This window comes from Penicillium angulare, assembly GCF_028827245.1.
Source record: "Penicillium angulare strain IBT 27051 chromosome Unknown utg000004l_segment0_segment0, whole genome shotgun sequence".
In the NCBI taxonomy this organism is placed as follows: domain Eukaryota; kingdom Fungi; phylum Ascomycota; class Eurotiomycetes; order Eurotiales; family Aspergillaceae; genus Penicillium; species Penicillium angulare.
The window spans coordinates 5821417-5839531 of NW_026623163.1; the positions used below are offsets into that span (position 1 = coordinate 5821417).

At 48.3% G+C, this 18115-nt stretch overlaps 7 protein-coding genes across 7 annotated transcripts; 3 read left to right on the forward strand and 4 right to left on the reverse strand.

Moving 5' to 3' along the window:
- Positions 1-172: 172 nt before the first annotated feature.
- On the forward strand, positions 173-1844 carry N7478_006080 (translation initiation factor eIF-2B subunit family protein; the record flags this gene model as incomplete). Its single annotated transcript, XM_056922294.1, has 2 exons — positions 173-306; positions 407-1844. The coding sequence occupies 2 exons, from the start codon at positions 173-175 to the stop codon at positions 1842-1844; spliced, it is 1572 nt and encodes a 523-aa protein (XP_056780331.1).
- A 465-nt stretch (positions 1845-2309) lies between these two features.
- On the reverse strand, positions 2310-5233 carry N7478_006081 (putative kinesin family protein (KlpA); the record flags this gene model as incomplete). The annotated part of the gene is made up of 6 exons (XM_056922295.1): positions 2310-2486; positions 2542-4106; positions 4160-4291; positions 4636-4959; positions 5023-5152; positions 5216-5233. 6 exons carry the CDS (start codon positions 5231-5233, stop codon positions 2310-2312), a joined length of 2346 nt encoding a protein of 781 aa, XP_056780332.1.
- Positions 5234-5944: 711 nt separating this feature from the next.
- N7478_006082 (coronin) lies at positions 5945-8239 on the forward strand (the record flags this gene model as incomplete). The annotated part of the gene is made up of 9 exons (XM_056922296.1): positions 5945-5978; positions 6034-6062; positions 6121-6180; positions 6252-6394; positions 6453-6501; positions 6553-6656; positions 6718-7179; positions 7242-7977; positions 8045-8239. The coding sequence occupies 9 exons, from the start codon at positions 5945-5947 to the stop codon at positions 8237-8239; spliced, it is 1812 nt and encodes a 603-aa protein (XP_056780333.1).
- Positions 8240-8500: 261 nt separating this feature from the next.
- Positions 8501-10331, reverse strand: N7478_006083 (MDR family MFS transporter; the record flags this gene model as incomplete). Its single annotated transcript, XM_056922297.1, has 4 exons — positions 8501-9501; positions 9568-10000; positions 10064-10093; positions 10155-10331. 4 exons carry the CDS (start codon positions 10329-10331, stop codon positions 8501-8503), a joined length of 1641 nt encoding a protein of 546 aa, XP_056780334.1.
- Positions 10332-11149: 818 nt separating this feature from the next.
- Positions 11150-11730, reverse strand: N7478_006084 (uncharacterized protein; the record flags this gene model as incomplete). The annotated part of the gene is made up of 2 exons (XM_056922298.1): positions 11150-11466; positions 11535-11730. 2 exons carry the CDS (start codon positions 11728-11730, stop codon positions 11150-11152), a joined length of 513 nt encoding a protein of 170 aa, XP_056780335.1.
- An 851-nt stretch (positions 11731-12581) lies between these two features.
- Positions 12582-15573, reverse strand: N7478_006085 (RING finger protein; the record flags this gene model as incomplete). The annotated part of the gene is made up of 6 exons (XM_056922299.1): positions 12582-13569; positions 13622-14522; positions 14586-14844; positions 14903-15276; positions 15366-15475; positions 15530-15573. 6 exons carry the CDS (start codon positions 15571-15573, stop codon positions 12582-12584), a joined length of 2676 nt encoding a protein of 891 aa, XP_056780336.1.
- A 1420-nt stretch (positions 15574-16993) lies between these two features.
- Positions 16994-17748, forward strand: nctA (negative cofactor 2 transcription regulator complex subunit BUR6; the record flags this gene model as incomplete). Its single annotated transcript, XM_056922300.1, has 2 exons — positions 16994-17420; positions 17492-17748. The coding sequence occupies 2 exons, from the start codon at positions 16994-16996 to the stop codon at positions 17746-17748; spliced, it is 684 nt and encodes a 227-aa protein (XP_056780337.1).
- Positions 17749-18115: the final 367 nt, after the last annotated feature.

Genomic DNA, 18115 nt, shown 5'->3' on the forward strand with positions numbered 1-18115 from the left:
ACAAAGCTAGTTTCCCCGCGGTGATGTTGTTATGACACAACGCATCACCAAGACATGCTGCTGGGTACAATAGTTGTCCCTTCCCGAGGGCTTCAGACTTTGGATTCTGACTCTGAAATCCTCAACATACATCTCATGAAATATACAGTTATGTTCATCAAGGATAATAGCAATGTCGGTCCAAAATATAGAGAATAAGGATGAACTGCAGCAGAGACACGTTGTATCTTGTTTCATATTTTCCGCTGCAAAGGCTACCCCGCAAGTTGCCTTGTTTCGACGCAGTGAAAAAGTGAGAACTTATCAGTACGTTCCATGGTTAACTTTTCTCATTCTATACAGTCCCACATTACCTTTTCACTGGTCCGCATCAAGATCCAGAGCCACAAACAGGCTAACTTATCAGACATCAACTGGCTGCCATCGCAGGGGGTATAGAGGTATATGAGTCCCCAATCAAGACTGCATGGCGGGAGCTCGAAGAGGAGACAACTCTGACGCATCAAAATCTGGAGCTCTGGCGCTGTGGAAAAGCATATTCTTTCAGTGATCCTTCCGTGGGACGACGATGGACTATCTACCCTTTTGCATTTCGATTGAAAGCTCGCCAAGAAGGAGCGGAGGAGCAAGCGATTCGTCTCAACTGGGAACATGAAGGTTGGGACTGGTATAACCCAATAGAGGTATTGGACAAGCAATTTGATGGAGTTCCTCATGTAGCAGACAGCCTTCGACACGTGTTATTCGAATTGGAGTTCAATGAACAAGCCAGTCAAGCGTTACAGTCCTGTTTAAAGGAATTGAAATCAGATCACCAAAGCGGCTCACATGAACTCACTTCTATCGCTCTTAAAGGCTTTCGAGATGTACTAGGAAACTTGAAAGACGATTCCAAATGGTGGGAAACTGCCCGTACAGCGGCATGGCATATATGGAAAAATGGACGAGAGAGTATGAGCGCAGCCACGTTTAACGCTCTGATTGCAGTCCTTGATGATATGGATAGGTTGACAGGTCAGGATGAAGATAGGAAGATATGGTGGGAATCAGCTCTCTCTATTGTTGACCGTCACCTGGAAAGGCGTCGAGCCATGCCAATTCTCATCAAAGACTCCTTCATGTTCTACCTACGCGATCTTTTGTCTTCGACTGGGACACAACCACGAGAAAGTCTCAAAATTCTCACGCTATCTGCAAGCTCAACCATCAAAGATAGCATATTAGATGCCTTCGCAGCAACAAGGATACCTCAGTTGGACCTGCGTATCCTTGAGTCTCGTCCGCTCTACGAGGGCGCTACAATGGCTTCATCTCTACTCACGGAATTCCAAGCAAAATTCCAATTATCGTCTGATCGGTCCTTCAAATTGAATGTCTACACAGATGCCTCTGCAGCTTTCGCTTCAACTGGTGTCGATCTTGTACTTCTTGGAGCGGACCAGATTTCCAGCTCTGGGTGGGTTAGGAACAAGATGGGGTCACTGCCTGCGGTACTAAGCGCCAAATATGTTAGCCCACAGACCAAGATCTTGATTCTCAGCGGAATAGAGAAGGTAGCGCAACCTGACACGGCCAGCGGAGAGGAAACCGAGGAGAATAGCCCCAGTGAACTGATGGGCAGCTGGCTTTCTACCAATGCGAAAGGGGTGAATCTTCTCCATGATGCCAGACAGACATTTTCAGCAAGCGATAATTGTACCGCTTATGTGCGCAATGTTTACTTTGAATGGGTTCCTGCCGACCTCATAGATGCGTATATATGCGAAGAAGGCACTCTTGACGTTGCAGCTATTCATGCCAAGGCGAAGCAAATACAACAGCAGGCAGAGCAGTATTTTGGATGATAGCATTTTACCATATTTGTCAACCTCGGAAACTTTGAATAGCCCCAATAGCCTATTTCAAATTCCTTTGATATCCCACACCCGTGGGCAACGATTGTTTACATGCATATCTAGCTTCGTTCTGATATAGATGATACATACCCGTGGGAATTCAAATAGGTATATCGGGTACGTAACGATCATCGGAACCATACAGCCTAAAATGTCGAGATTAGAGTACGAACGAAGAACTTGAAGGAAAGGCTGCCGCTGTGCATTGGTTGAACTAGGTACAGAATGCCCAAGCAATAAATCCAGCGCTAGGTAAGACAGAGCTAGCTTCAAAGTTTCCGCATTCCAAACGAAAAGAAAATCATAAATCCATCCCAGAACTCCAGAGATAGAGGACAGGATCGTTAAAAGACCTCTACCTCGAAAACTTGAAATCCGAACTATATGCATAAGGAAAATAAGGTATCGTCATGTTCAAGCGTCGCGAACACGCGCTTGGCGTTTAGCGGTGCCGATGTGGGTATTGTGTACTTTAGTTGCGAACTTCAAGCTGGTCAAGGTCTCGGACAAATGCGCCTGCAATGGGCTAACCATGACAAACATGAGGGTCTTCGAATTTCCACCCAGAGAGAATTGAAGTAGATATGTAAGCTATAAAATGATTAGAATTGGATAAAACTCGGGGCTCGGAAAGAGGATAACGTACCTTGCTATTACGGTATGGAATATGACCACCGTCCTTGCCCTGGCCAAGAGCCGCAATGACATCGCCAAGCGAGCTAAGACTGCGGTTGATGTTTTGCGTTTCTTTCAAACGCTCGCCTGTTGCTCCACTGTGACTTAGGCGTTCACTTCCGGCCAAATCAACCAGGTTGAGCGTACCTTCGCTACGTTCTCCGGTCACATGGTTTTGGCCAGTAAGCTTCAGAATGAACACTGAATGTGATCGAGAGGAGCGTTCGTTGGCTTTTGTAGCGGCAACAGACCGGTTGGCATCTGCATTTTTGAGGAGGCTTTCAACCATTTCAGGAGAGTCCAGTTGAACAGTAGTGATGTCAGTGATACTGGTCTTTCCCCGCTGCATATCGTGGCGAATCTCATGCTTCTTCTTATCCAGTTCATCTGGGTTACCAAGGAGATCATTGAGATTCTCGTTGTAAACCTCGACGAAATTTCCTTCCATGGTATAACGCCAACCCTTCTCTTCCAGGCCCTGGGCAGTCTGGTAAATTTGATGAACAGCGCGGGGAATCATGCCATCTTGCGAGGACATGGTATGGGTCTTGCCACTGCCGGTCTGGCCATAACAGAAAATGCAAACATTGTATCCATCAAGGGCACTTTGGACCAATTGGCTAATTTCGTCGAAGACTTCGGCATTCTGGGTGGAGGGCCCAAATACGCGATCAAAGGAGAAAGGATTGTTCTTGCGAGACAAAGTACCAAGACTACTTTTCTCTTCGGGGCCCATGACATTGATCTCTTTGGCATCTTCGGATTCATCAGGATACTGCATTGGCGAAATGCTAGATGAAGGTTCGTTCCTGAGAGACGGGCGAACACGACAAAACACGCGAATATTTCCCTTGAGCTCCTGTACCTGGTTATGAAGCTTGCGACGCATTGTCTCTTCTTTCCGAAGCTTTTCTTTGATCGCGTCCGTCTCTGCCAGAGCATCCATCATTTCCTGGTTGCATCGCTCGAAGGCTTGAGATTGTTCCTCGCGGCCACCTTCAAGGAACTCAATGCGGGCTTTGAGGGCTCTGATTGTCGACTCAAGGGTAACACTGTTGCTGCTGGCCGTATCTAAGTTATGTCGGAGATCATGGACGGTTTTCCGTTCGCGGTTCACGTCGGCCTTCATGGTATCAAGCTCATTCTTCAGAGTAGCGATTTCCCGCTCCTTATTGTTCAGCTCTAATTGGGACTTCTGAATCTCCATGGTGGACTCTGTTGTTAGATTTCCGAGCTCTCGGACTCGCTTGGCCTTCTCGTCTTCAACCTCGCCTTGAAACTTTCGCTTAAGAATATGTATTTCATCTTCATGTCGAGACGCGAGTCTCTCTTTCTCTTTCTGATTTTCCTGATTAATAGACGCGATTTCAATCCGGTGGCGGCCTTCCACATCGTCCATAGCAATGTCCTGATCTCGGCGGGCATCAGCCAAGGCTTTTTCAGCAAGAGCAAGTTGGCCCCTTAAAGATTCCAGTTCCACTCGCAGATTGACGTTAGCCTCGCCCAGCCCATCGCGAGCGCGTTCCAGTTCGGCAACTAGAGCATGAAGTTAGCATACTGCAAGCCCCATTTTACAATGGAGAACTCACTTCGGGACTTGTAAATTTCAACGGTGTCTTTAAGACCAGTCGCTTCATGCCCTTGTTCATTTACACGAGCCATAATTTGATTGAACATCTCGTCCACTTGTTTGTCGCGATTGTCTTGGTTCCATTCGGTATCTGTATTACGGTCAAAATTTGTCACGTGGGAATTTTTGTTCAGAAACAAAAGTATGGGTGGTCTTTTTGGCGATCTCGTGGGAGTAAAGTGCGTTATTTCGCAAGGCTTGAATGGTGTAAGGATGGGAAGCTTGGATGGCTGCACACGCTGCACGGGGCTCGCGGTGGAGAAATCAATGCTACAGGACATCTTCGGAGTAAAGAATCTCGAGCCAGGGAGATCATTGCCAACGGATGCGACGCCTTGGGACTGGGACCATTGCGCATCACCATTGCACGAGCTGTTTTGGAGGAATCCAGGGAGGCCAGAGAAAGAAAAGAATGGGGATGGGGATGCTGCTCACCCTTTCGTTTTCCAAGAACACTTCCGGCGCCATCTTCAATGTGGGTATCTAACGAGGTAGCAGGGCGCTGAATGGAATTGCCGAGTCTGCGAGTGCCAAGCGAGGTCTGCGGGCGAGGCATGGCCGACGTCGCGCGTGAGTTATGGCCCATGGTGGCTGAAAAGTTATTAGTTGCCGGTCGAGAGGCTGTAGACCCAGATCGAGAAATGGTAGACGAGGCGAACGAGTTCCCTCGAGCGTGTTGTCTCGAAGCGACAGGGCCTGGGCGCGAAACAGATGCAGGTTTCTTCGGTTCCGGGGATGTAAATGTTCTGGGACGAGTCGCTATAATCAAATATTAGTACGGTTGGGAATAGTTGAGTTCTTGGAAACGCATATAATCCATACGCGAGACTGTCTTATTCACGATCGTTCCAGGCGGCATGATGCCCGACCGGGAATTTGCTGATGCGGAATTCATCTCTCGTAGGCCGCCAACTTGTGGAATGCGCGACCGAGTTGCCGGTCGAGTCTGAGCCTAGTTGGGAGAGTGTTAGTATTCGCGCAATTGCGACAGCGACAGCGGGTGTTGATTGTTTACCATGTTCTCATCCTCCATGGTGGGATTCGTAGCACGCCAGGTTACCGGTGAGTAGATAATCCGGGCGAGTAGAAGGAATTCTCGTCCAGCCACGGTCTCAACGGCCGGATAGGCAATTGGGGAAAGATGCGCAAGATATGAGGGGAAGGGACATGCCACAGCAATGAGATTGGGAGTATGGCAGCTGTTTGGTTTCTGGAGGGACAGAGCGGGTAAACAAACGCTGACTCATCGATCCGTTTTCAGCTGCGACCCGAATTGGGACTAGTCGTACTATTCAGTGTTGACACCTGACTATATTACCAAAATAACGAAGATTACCGCCTGACACTCGGGTAAATCTGAAGATTACATCGTCAAATGAATACAGCACGTGAGGCTGTTAGAACCAGATGCAAACAAAGCAATAGAATAGCAGTCACTCACTCGCAAAGAAATGAAACAGAGCCATTCCATCCCGTGTACTTTCTGATACAATATACTCCATATTAGTCAATCTCTTGTACCAACAAGCCAAATCGCAAGCCAAACTGTACAGTAGGTGTTTCAAGCCGTTGACCCAAACCAGACAGCGCGGACTCCACTTGGCCCGCTGAAACACCCCAAAGGCCCCAGTTGCCGCATTCCCTGGTTATTCAAAAGCAATTGCTGGGTTCTTCTCCTTCAAGTTGCTCCTGCAAGCTTGTATTTCCTTCCCTTTTCTTATTTCTCCACGGTTCGGTACCGATCATGTCCGGGCGTTTTGTGCGTTCATCCAAGTATCGTAAGTCAATGTGATCGGCGCCTGTTATCAAGCTGCTCGCTGACCGTTGGGGAAGGCCACGTCTTCGGACGTTCGACACGCAAGGTACTACTTCCCTCTCACGTCCAATCATTCAAGAACATCTGATTGACCCCAATACTAGGAGCAATGCTACGATAATCTCCGAATCTCACGAAATGCCTGGGATACCAACCTGATCAAGGTTCGTCGATTGGCGCCACCGCCCCTGACCTCTGTTACCTCCCTTTCGGTCCTAACGAGCCTCCCCTATAGGTGAACCCGAAGCATCTGGCTGTCAATTGGGAAGCTGGAGGTGGTGGAGCTTTTGCTGTCATCCCGCTTGAGGAACGAGGGAAATTACCGGACCGCATTCCTCTTTTCCGAGGACACACCGCAGTAGTGCTCGACACCGACTGGTAAGCGCATTCTGCGCCAACACTGCCATCAAATCACATAAATAACAGTTTTATGCAGGAATCCTTTTAACGATGATTTGATTGCGTCCGGCTCCGACGATGGAAAGGTATAATGGCAAGCCCAACCAGTCTATCCAATTAGTGCTAACTGGGCTTAGGTCTTCCTCTGGCGGGTTCCAGATAACTTCACCGTTCGTCCCGACGTGGAGGCGGATGATGTTCAGGACATCGCGCCTGTTGGCAAGCTTAGTGGTCACCCCAAGTACGGAAAATTAAAATTCGCATTTGACGCTAGGGCGAAATATACTAATCACTCCCTGCAGGAAGATTGGCCACGTGCTCTTTAACCCCGCGGCGGAAAACGTTCTGGCAACGGCCTCCGGCGACTATACTGTGAAGATCTGGGATATTGAGGCAGGTGCGCCAAAGTTGACGCTGAACATTGGTGACATTGTTCAGTCTCAGTCATGGAGCGCCAACGGTTCACTTCTGGTCACCACTTCGCGTGACAAGAAGCTCCGCATCTGGGATGTTCGCCAGGAGAGACCTGCGCATGAATCTGCTGGACATTCTGGTGCCAAGAACAGCCGTTCCGTCTGGTTAGGCGAGCGCGACCGGATCGCGACCACCGGTTTCTCTAAGATGAGCGATCGTCAGCTGGCTCTTTGGGATATCCGTGCCGCCCGAGAGCCCATTAATGGCTTTAAGACTCTGGACTCCATCTCCGGTGTCTGCATGCCTTTCTGGGATGATGGCACCAACTGCCTGTACCTGGCTGGCCGAGGGTATGTCTCAAACCATCAATGCTACCCACTACCCGATCATCTTTACTAACCCATAGTTTTAGTGATGGAAACATCCGTTATTTCGAGCTTGAGAATGACAAATTCGAGTTCCTGTCAGAATACAAGTCTGCTGATCCTCAACGTGGTGTTGCATTCATGCCTAAGCGTGGTGTAAACATGCACGAAAATGAGCTTACCCGCGCGTTCAAGACTGTCAACGACGGCTACATTGAACCTGTCTCATTCATCGTTCCTCGCCGATCCGAGAATTTCCAGGACGACATCTACCATCCCACCATTGGCGTAACCCCCGCTATGAGTTCCTCCGAGTGGCTTTCTGGTAAAGAGGCCATTCCCCCCAAGATTTCCATGGCTAGTTTGTACGATGGCAATGGCCTCGAGGAAGTCTCCGGTGTTCAGGAGAAGCCAACTGGTGCCATAGATACGCCCTCCATCAAGGTTGATGAGCCCGAGCCCACAAAGCCCGAGCCTGTTGCCCCCAAGGCCGCTCCTGAGCCTATTCCAGAGCCTACCCCAGAGCCCACGCGCGTTGCCCGTCCCTCTCCGTCTATGAAGGAGCAAGGTGCCTCCATGGCCGCTATGGTAAACAAATTCGCAGATGATGAAGAGGAGACTGCTCCTGCTGAAGATGATGACTCCAGCTTCGAGGAGATTCCTAAGCCGGTTGAGCGCTCTGCCCGCTCTCCCGTTGCCGAAGCATCTTCTCCGCGCGTCAGCAGCCCTTTGCGCCCCCAGGAAACTGAGACCAAGCCCCAACCTGCCCCTGCTGTCACCCCTGTATGTTGCCGAACTCTACTCTACCTATCTCTTTATCTTGTTGTCAGAATGCTAATCGCTTTAATAGACCCAGACTAAGGCTCAAACCCCTGTCGCGTCATCTCCTGCCAGTGAGAACAGCGTGCCAACGACCACTGTTTCCAAGGAGATCGAGGAGATCAAATCACTGATCGCCGAACAAACCAAGACCATTGCTGCGCAGGCACAGCAGGTGCAAACATTGACCGCCGAAATCGAAGCCCTGAAGACCAAGTTGAACTGAGCTGTTCATTAGCATCGTTTGTGAATTGTCTCTTGTTTTATTCTATTTATGTCGTCACTACTGTGGCAGATGTCGTGGAGAGTCTCAAATCATCGAACTTTTGGCCGGGAGTTATGTTCTACACGTGTTGACGTATATGGTGATGCACTGCTGTACCTAGGGATGTGGATATGCGGTCTTCTCTTTTCTTATTAGCGGATTTGTCAATACATCGATCCTTCAAGTTCAGTAACCTTCTGCTTAATTTTTGTACTATAGTCTCTAAGATGTCTCTTTACGCATATTCCTTAGGGTACATGAAAGAGCCAGCCCAAGGACTGATATACATAAGTAAAGCAGCCAAACGTAGAAGAGACCCTTTGTAATAACGTCAAAAACAATCTGCTTCTCATCACCAGGCAGCTCTCGTGTGAGGGCTGCTGTAGCAGTAGACGCGGCAACGATCTCACTTGCCAGGTTAGATCCCACAGCCGCCATTAATCTAGCTTTCTTGACTGCGACTTCGTGGTTATAGATCACCGTACCAACAACGACGGAGATAGACGCCGCCAATTGCCGAACAAGTGAAAATGCAGCCGTAGCCTGACTCATCTCCGAAGTCTTTACATTAGCTTGCAATGCGATCAGCGTTGCTTGAAAGTTAGGCCCCAATCCAAGACCCACAATCATTTGATACAGCACGATGCGAGACCAGGATGCGTAAGGCTTCAGATCCAAATAGAGACCGTAGCCGAGAGTTGTGAAAAACATGCCAAAGATAATGACTTCGCGGAAACGGCCGGTCGATCGCAGATACCAGCCAGCTAAGCCAGACGATATAGCTAAGGCGCCTACCAAAGGCAGAAGAAGGACACCACTCATTAGAGAGCTTTCCAGAAGAACATTCTGGAGATAGACTGGGAGATAGAAACAGCCTCCAATGAATACAGCACCATGGCAGAAATTCACTAAAAGAAGCGCGATGTTCTGCCAGCTGTTGAAAACCGCTAAGGGTATAATTGGAGACGAGGGAAACCGCTCGTATATGCCAAAGATGATCAAAGCAACCACTCCGAACACAATTAGGCAAATTACTGTCGCGGAGGACCAGCTGAATTGATCGCCTCCAAATTCCAGTCCGAGGAGAAGCATGATCGTTCCAGCAATGACCAACGCCACGCCAATCCAATCAATAGTGGCCAATCCATCAATCAAGGATTTCTTTGTGGTGTCAATCTTGAGGAAGAACATCAAGAAAAGAAAAGCTACGCCCCCAACAGGTACTATGATTCTCATGTTAGTATCATATTCACTTCCAAGGTTGGGATGAGAAGATAGGTTGGACTAACAGTTAATATAGAAGCACCATCGCCAAGTCACGTATGTGGTGAAGGCACCACCAATTACAGGGCCAACCGCACCTGCGATAGCCCATGTCGCGCCAAAGATACCCAAGTAAGCAGAGCGTCTTTGCACATCGAAGAGATCGGACACGCAGATATTCGCCATCACGGTGATTCCACCACTACCTATGCCCTGCAAGGCACGGCCTGCGATCAACATTGAAACATTGATCGCCAATCCACAAATTAAACTTCCACCTAGGAACAGGATGATAGATGTGCTCAAAATAGGCTTTCGGCCCCAGATGTCACTTAGTCTACCCCATAAGCCTACCGACGATGCATTGGTCAATAGATAGGATGATGCGATCCATGAGTATGCAGAATCAGAGGCTTTGAAATGGGCGACAATCTCGGGGAGAGCAGTAGACACGATAGTCTTATCCAATCAGTCTTCACAGTTCTTACAAGCACAAAATTTTTTGAAGCAAAGGTTACTCACAATGTCCAATGCGGCAAGAAAGACAGACAACTGTGTATTGGAAGGCTTTAGCTCATGAAGATCTTTTCCAAAATTCGAATTCTCAACATACACCTAAGCCAAGCAATATGATCGCGATTCTTTGTTTGCTTGGACTGTCTTCATTTGTCACATTCTCTGCAGGAATGTCTTCATCCGCCAGCTTTTCGGTGTTCTTGTTAACAACACCTTGCTCCTCATCTTTGGCCTGTGCGCCAGCTGACAAACGATCCTCTTCAGCCGACATCATTAAAAGAGGTATCGAAGGGATAGAGCGCAAATATTAATATAAACCCTTTTACAAAAAAAACATTGTACATAAAAAGAGCGTAAAGTGATCTTAGATCATGACAAGAAGGGAAGGGAGCTGCTGAAGCCGATAAAGGGAGCCTCACAGTAGATATAGGGAGATCTGCTGAAGATCAGAAAAATGGCCACGAATTGCCGATACCAATGATTTGATCCACTACTCCCATAGAGGGGGAACTAGCTTTATCCAGTACGGCCCCTAAACTCGAATCGAGCGTTCCAACAGCGACTGATCTGGATACCACATGGCTGTGACATCATTCTACTCCACTCTCACCAATCAAAGAGTCTCGGTTGGCTGCTTTGGGATTAAAGCCGGATGCCATTCACCATTGAGATCGAGAGCTTACGCACATTTTAGCCGATAACCCCTTTTCGTCCAGGCGACAGCATAATAATTCGTTATGCTGCCAAGGTATACTCGGTACTTATGTGTATCCTTCTCCGCGGCTTTATTTAGAGCTTGATCTTGTATCAAGACTATTTATACTCCCTACATTAGAGAAATTTAGATATCTGTAGATCGAATAATTTAGAATAACCATCAATATTTTATTTGATTCAAAAGTTGTAAATCTACTATACTATGTATGCTTCAAGAAGATGGTTGCCAGAACAAACTCGTATACTCATGAGCCTAATACATATTGGCGAGTAGTATAATAAAAGACAGGCTGCAAAGAAGTCTATGGATAATCAGAATTTGAACCTGCGCGACATTGAATTAACATTAGATGAGCATTCCAAGCTCCATTTCCCTCACTGTCCACTTCCAGAAACAAGACCCTTAACACCGTTCAATCCTCCTACAGCGATATTCTTAGTAGATTCCGCGCCAGAACCAACAGTATCAACACCCTTCGCTCCAATACCTGTGAATGTTGAAGAGTCACCATAGGAGCCATCTTCATCCTTTCCATCTCTCTCAGCCCGGTTGATACCCTCCTTCGACATAAATTGTCCCACCGGCTTGAATAATCCCTTATCACCAAGCTGATTTCCCACGAGATTGTTCGTATCGTCTTGGATCTGATCAACCTGATCAATACCAGTGACCTTCGTTTTGGAGAGCGAATCTATGAAAAATTAGTCAGTCTCATCTGAACGGTTCAAGTATGTAGCTTGTCTAGATTAATGTAAGTACCTTTGGTTGCGTAGGAGGCTTTATTGTCACCCTTTCCAAACCATTTCAGATATTGGTCTTCAATCCATGGCATCCATCTTTGATATCCGTTGTTATATGCTTCTTGCAGCCATTCTTTGTAGGACTGGCTATCTTGGTCTTGAGAATTGGCGCTGTCCGCTGCAAAGGGTTGCTTGACCTGGTTCGGAGTGCTCATCTTGATATTTGTTGAGACTTGTGATAGTATTCAAGAGACTCTTCCTAAATACTAAAACAGGGTAGTAGGTATCTAATATATATAATATTTGGTCATGGAAACCGGTAATGATGCTTTTGTCATATTTAACTTCGTATAGATTAACTCGACACCCAATGACGTCAATGGCAGAATTGGGACCTGAGATGTCGTACACTGTGTGAAAATGATGAATGAAGTCACAAGGCTAGTTTTTATAAAATGTGTCATTTGAAGGTCTGTTCAATAGGCTGATTATTGATGTAGACCTACAAGGTTGTGTGTCCATGTGAATATACTAGTAGTCTAACCCGTTGCCTGGACGGGTTGTTGTGGGCATACATGCATGTCATGCATCTAAATGTTGTACACGCAAATTTCGATCCTCGAGACCCGCATAAACCTCAGGCTCATGCTTAGTATTAATTTGAAGATCATCTGGATGTTTAGTAGAGGAAAAGCTCCACATTCTGATGTTGGGTGACTCAGATGAGGAGTAAGCATTTAAGTTTCATCAAGTCTTTTACAAGTTGCAGTTTCAAGTTTGCCCACCTGGGCAGAAATACATGTTATGCTTGGGATAAAGATTTTTCATTCACGTTCTTCGAAATAGTAGAATCATTTTGATTCAAAAGTATGTACGACAGAGGCAATAAAAACCTCCGTCAGTTGGTATCAACCGGATTGTGTAAAGTAACCCAACCATCCATCAGGGAATAAATGTGATGCAAGAAGAGAAGAAATATAAGCAAATATGAAAATGCCAGACGCCATCCTGTCCCATGAAACTTTTATGGCACAAAATATTTGAGGAAATGCTGTCCTGACGCGGTTTAAAGCTCATCTTCGTATTTGTAATTGATGCGGCGGCCAGCCACCACACGTTCTTTCCGACTCTCGCGTCGGTGGCCAGATTTGGCTTGTTCACGACGCTGTTCCTCACGAAGGAGGCGTTCACGGTTTCGTGCCTCGCGCTCTAGTGTATGAGGATCTTTTTCGGGTTCGGGCGCGGCAGTGGGAGTCTCGCGTTCTTTGGTGCGATCATCGGTGCCACGCTTGACGCGTCGGGCCCGGGGATGAGAGGAGTGATCACTGTTGTTGGCGGACTCTGATCGATCACGACGGGATCTTTTACGGTCCTTACCACGATCTCTACCCTGTTCACGCTCGTGCTCACGGTCTCGCCGATTATCTCGCTCAGAGTCTCGATCTCGATCGCGGCGGTCACGTTCACGGTCACGGTCTTTAGCACGTTCACGATGGCGACTATCTCGAGTGCGGTCTCGGTCTCGGTCCCGATCACGATCTTCTTCCCGGCGACTGGGTCGATCTTTGCTAGTTCGATGAGCGTTTCCAATACGGCTCGCGAGATCACGAGGGTTGATCTTTGCTGATGTTTTTGAAGGCCCATTCGACCTGTCCTCCGCTATGGAAGCAAGGCGGTCAGCTTGGCGGCTGTCGCCATTCCGGGTTATGCTGCGGCTACGGCTCCGGCTCTGGTGGCGGCGCGATCGATGGGATCGATGACCACTTCGACGTTCCCGTTCTCGATCGCTGTCACGATGGCGGTGTCGTGAAGAACGTCGCGAGGAAGCTCCTGATGGTGAGCGAGAGCGGCCTTCTGTGAGACGCTTCACATCGCGGTCGCGACGACTTTGTCGATCCTCTTCTGGTACATGTGCACTAGGTGAGTGAGCTCGAGAGACCTGATTTTGTGCAGGGGAACGGGAACGGGATCGAGGTTCAGCCTGCGGGGGTTGAGATGGGGCTTTAGACTGAGACCGGCTTTGGGTTAGATCCTCTGGCGCATCGGTATTACTGCTGCACAAATTAGATATAATACAATCTAAGAACCTTGAAGGAATTGACATACCTTTGTTCAGGGCCCGGGGTGTTGCTTCCTATCGAGGGCCGTCCCTGATGGAAGCCTCGTTGCCGTAGAACGCTAGTATTAGGCAGTCCCTGTCTCATTGCACGTGGTGCTGCTGGCGCTCCTTCTACGCCAGGATTTCTTGGTTCCATGTGAGGTTGGGCCATTGGGCCACCCCAAAAGCCGCCCCCGCGGCCATTAGACATGGGTCCCCGCATATAGCCACCACCTCCATACCCAGGGCCCATAGAGCCTGGATAGCCAGCTGGCCCCATTGACGTGGACTCATCTAAACTGTCAATAGTAGGAATTCCCTGCAATTGTTCAGTATTTTTATCGGTGGACATGGCTTCTGGTTTATCATTCAAAAGTGTTTCATCGCCATCTGCAACCTGCTCAACGTTTGTGTTTTCATTCGCCTGGGAAGGGGGAGCGCCATCAGGGAGATCCCCATTGGTACCATCCATAGAACCGTTAGAGAATGGGCGATTAGGAAGGCCATGACTAGCAGCGTTGGCGAAATTGCCTTGGCCGTTACCTCCAAACCCTCCTCGGCCGGGTCCGCTATGGAACTGACCACGGCCCCGACCCCGAAACCCGCCACGTCCAAATCCTGTACCGTAGTAATTGGGCTGGTAATCCGCGTTAGAGGGGTAAGACATATTAGATCCGCCAAATGCTCCTCCATACGGAGGGCCCGAGGGATTTGCGAAAGCATTTGGATTGAATTTATCTTGGCCGCCTTGCCACATGTTCTGCTGGGAACCGTCCCATCCTACGGAACCATACATGCCCTGCCCGTCGTAATTCATTCCCATGTTCATGCCCATACCAGTCATGTTCATCCCATAATCTCCGAACATCCCCTGACTTGCGGCCATCGGGTCCATTCCCATGGGCATACCTGGTAGATACCATCGATTAGCGTGTCCAAGGGGCCAAAATATGAGAGTTCGAGTTGAATTACCTGTAGGGTTCTGAAAATTGAACATCGAATTGCCCATGAATGGGTTCATCCCGTTGAACATGCCATTTCCATTCCAGCCCATATTAGAAAATCCTCCTGCATTCATGCTCATGCCGTTCGGTTCACCCTGTTGAGGGGTTTCCTGGGCGGCGGGCTCAGTGGATGTATCGGGGGCTGCGCCGTCTCCATCGATGGGATGTGCATTTGTATCCGCGGAAGTTGCCGGCTCTGGGACATAGTCACCAACTGCTTCAACAGACTGCCGATAAAGGTTAGTACGTTTTGTAAGAGCAATGTGAAAAATTGGTGGCTCATACTTCAGCTATTGGCTGTTGTGTGTCTTGGCCATTGGCTTCCAGTGTATTTTCCGCTTTTTGCAAAAGGCCGCTCTCTGCTGCGGGATGTTCAGACGTAGGTTCTTGTGTCACTGGCGCCGCGAGTGCCTCCGCCGGCGCAGATTCTGTCAAAGTCTGGCCACTCGTGTTATCTTTGGGCGCTTGCTCGCTCTCCGCCGGGGTGGGAATAGTTGGTGTCGAGGTCGCGTTGGCCTGGCGTTCCTTCTCACGTTTCTTTTCCTCGGTGCGAAGGTATGCTTTCAAGGTTGTGCGCAGAGCTTTATTAGGCTTGCACACATCTGGCGAAACTGGTGTATGTGCGCAGACGGGACAAGTATCGGAGAGAGAGGTTTGGCCTGCAAGATTGACCTTTATTAGCCTTTTTCTCTTTTTTTTTCTTCTTCTTTCCTGAGCCGCGGGGATAAATGATGCAATTTCGACTTACAAGGTTCGCAGATTGACTGGTCGCAACATGGGAGGCGAAACGCATTCACCGCCAGCGTGTTGCAGATGGAACACCGCAGCTTCATGGGAATCTCATCCCGAGGTAGAGTGCTAGAGCCGGATTAGGTTGAAATGTGCCATGTCAGCCAACAAACCGAGACATACCTGGCGATGTCCATCAGACCAGCTGGCGGATCCGCCGCGGCCATGGAGAACGGTAAATAAGCGACTGAGGCTTTCCACACCTAAGAATTGTGGATTGCGGACCAAATGAAGCATGAGAAGAAGTCATGTAGAAAGTGGCCGTGAGCAACGCGATATGGAATTTAGTCGGATAAATAATCCACCGAGATGCACCCGATCGTTAGATGAGCGGGTATTTCCATTGTAGGGTTAGCGTCATCACTTTAGGTTTGGCAGTTTTACATGTGCATAACAAACTGCCCAGCTGGTTACTGATAATCTTTACGGTTATATTCAGCATTGCTAGTCGATGTGGCTCTGTAAGCTACATCGCTATGCGGATCCATTGGACTCCCCTGCCCAATCAAATCCACAAGTAGTATTAGCACAGCACTGGTGTCTTGAACTGTTTCCCTGAATTAATCAAGCGGATGTAAACTACTGAGGAAGCCAAAAATGAACCAAGTCTCAAGCTATTAATAGTATTTGGAGAACTATCAGCGTGTCCAATGCTTAGGTTTTCTCGGGCTGATAATATAAAATTTCAAGATTCGTGCTCTTTGCATCCCGATGTCTGCATACCAGTCCTAACCAGATATGTAGCTGCCTTTGTTGCTGCAACCTGAGTCAAGCGCCTAGTAGTACCTAGGTAGGTATCCGTATAGGTACATGCTACCCCAAAGATCCATACTACCAGGCATCACCCGCTGGGCACAACTGAATGACTTCAATAGCACATTGAATACGAATGTATCTGGCCCCCGTGTTATGGATGTACCCAGATGGAGCTTGAAGAGCATAAATTCTCTTAACAGAAGAGTCACGCGATTGCTAGTTATTTATTTATATTTCCCATAATATTGTCTCGGATTAGATCAAGTTATTTTTGGGTCCATCATCAGCGCCTCTGCGATACCATCTGGTGGTCTCTTCAGGGTTGGCCTCCGGACAGCAGTGTCGTCATAGACATGGGCCAAAGCTATCTAGGCGTTCTCGCCCTTCAAGAGGAGAGGGGAGGAAACAGGAATAGGGTTTAGGACGGAAAGAGAGGCAGGTCGAACGCGTCTATTGCATCATAGCATGAGTGAAGGATCAAGGGTGTAAAAAACAATGGGCTTGTGGGGATAGAATAAGGAGTTCTGATGATCGAGGGATACCAGATGTAGAAAAATAAAGAAGAAAAAACTAAATTGTTCTTGAATAAAGAAAAACACATAGATGATAAGGTCCGATCAGAAGATATAAGAGAGAAGGAAAGAAAAAGGTGAAAAAGAAATGGAGAAGGACTCGACAAGCTCCACTCGGGTCACTTTAAAAAGGTCCGTGACCGCCCCAAACTTCCCGTTCTTTTTCTTCCTCCAAACTTACCTCGAAACAAAAACTTACCTGTTATACCCGATGGGAATGACTTGATTCACTTGTTCACCGGCTACTGAATGCTACAGCATGACAGAGGACAACTATCGACCACGATCTCCCGATTTCTCCTCTCCTCCCAACCCCCCGCCCTACGCGCCGTTGAGCAGTCCAATAACACATCGCGTATCCTACGACGCTTCGCCGTTCTTCAATACCTACCAACCTCCAAGCTCGAGTCGCATCCCCCAGCAGTACGTCCCACCCGATCAGTTCGCCTTTCAAGACGAAATGGCACGTCGCTCATCACGCCTGCAGCCTGAGGACGCGCCTGTCCCCGAGCTCGCACCAATGCTCGCGTCCATGCCTGTCGCGCCCATGCCGGAGGAAGTCCCACAAGCCAGACCAGGCGCGGGCATCGAAGTAAAGACCAAATTCCCTGTCGCGCGCATCAAGCGCATCATGCAGGCAGATGAAGACGTTGGCAAGGTCGCGCAGGTGACACCCGTTGCAGTTTGTATGTATCGCCAATGACCCCGTCCATATTATAGGTGCGGTGAAATGCTAACATATTCGTCTTACAATTAGCTAAAGCATTGGAACTGTTTATGATATCTTTGGTCACAAAAGCTGCCCAAGAAGCGAAAGACCGCAACTCAAAACGCGTCACGGCTAGCCACCTCAAACAGGCCGTTGCCAAGGACGAGGTCTTGGATTTCTTAGCCGATATCATCGCCAAGGTTCCCGACCAACCAGCCGGTCGCAAGCACGAAGATGATGGAAGTGATCAAAATGACGGACGTCGGAAGCGTGGCGGACGCAAGCCCAAGGAGGAGAGTGACTGATAACTTCACGGAGAAAAGTCCAAATGATTCATGACGTCCTAGAATGGGATATGGCAACTGGCGCATGTGATGATCGGTGTGATGCTTATTTTTTCTGTTTTTAATTGTTTGATTGAATACCGGCGGTACGGTTTTCCAAAGGCGTTGGGTGGCTTTGGATTCGATTTAGGAGCGCATTTCCTTGTCAATAATTACTTTCTGCAGGCATAGTCCTGCGTGTTCAGTCCTTGGACTGACACGATCTTCCTTCAAACTGTTTTCATGTTCCTCGTAGACGTGATTACATGTATGGGCGGTTCTTCATCATATCGATATACTTCAATTTCAAGAACCCAATAGATCTTAACAAGAGGATCCGGCTAATGCG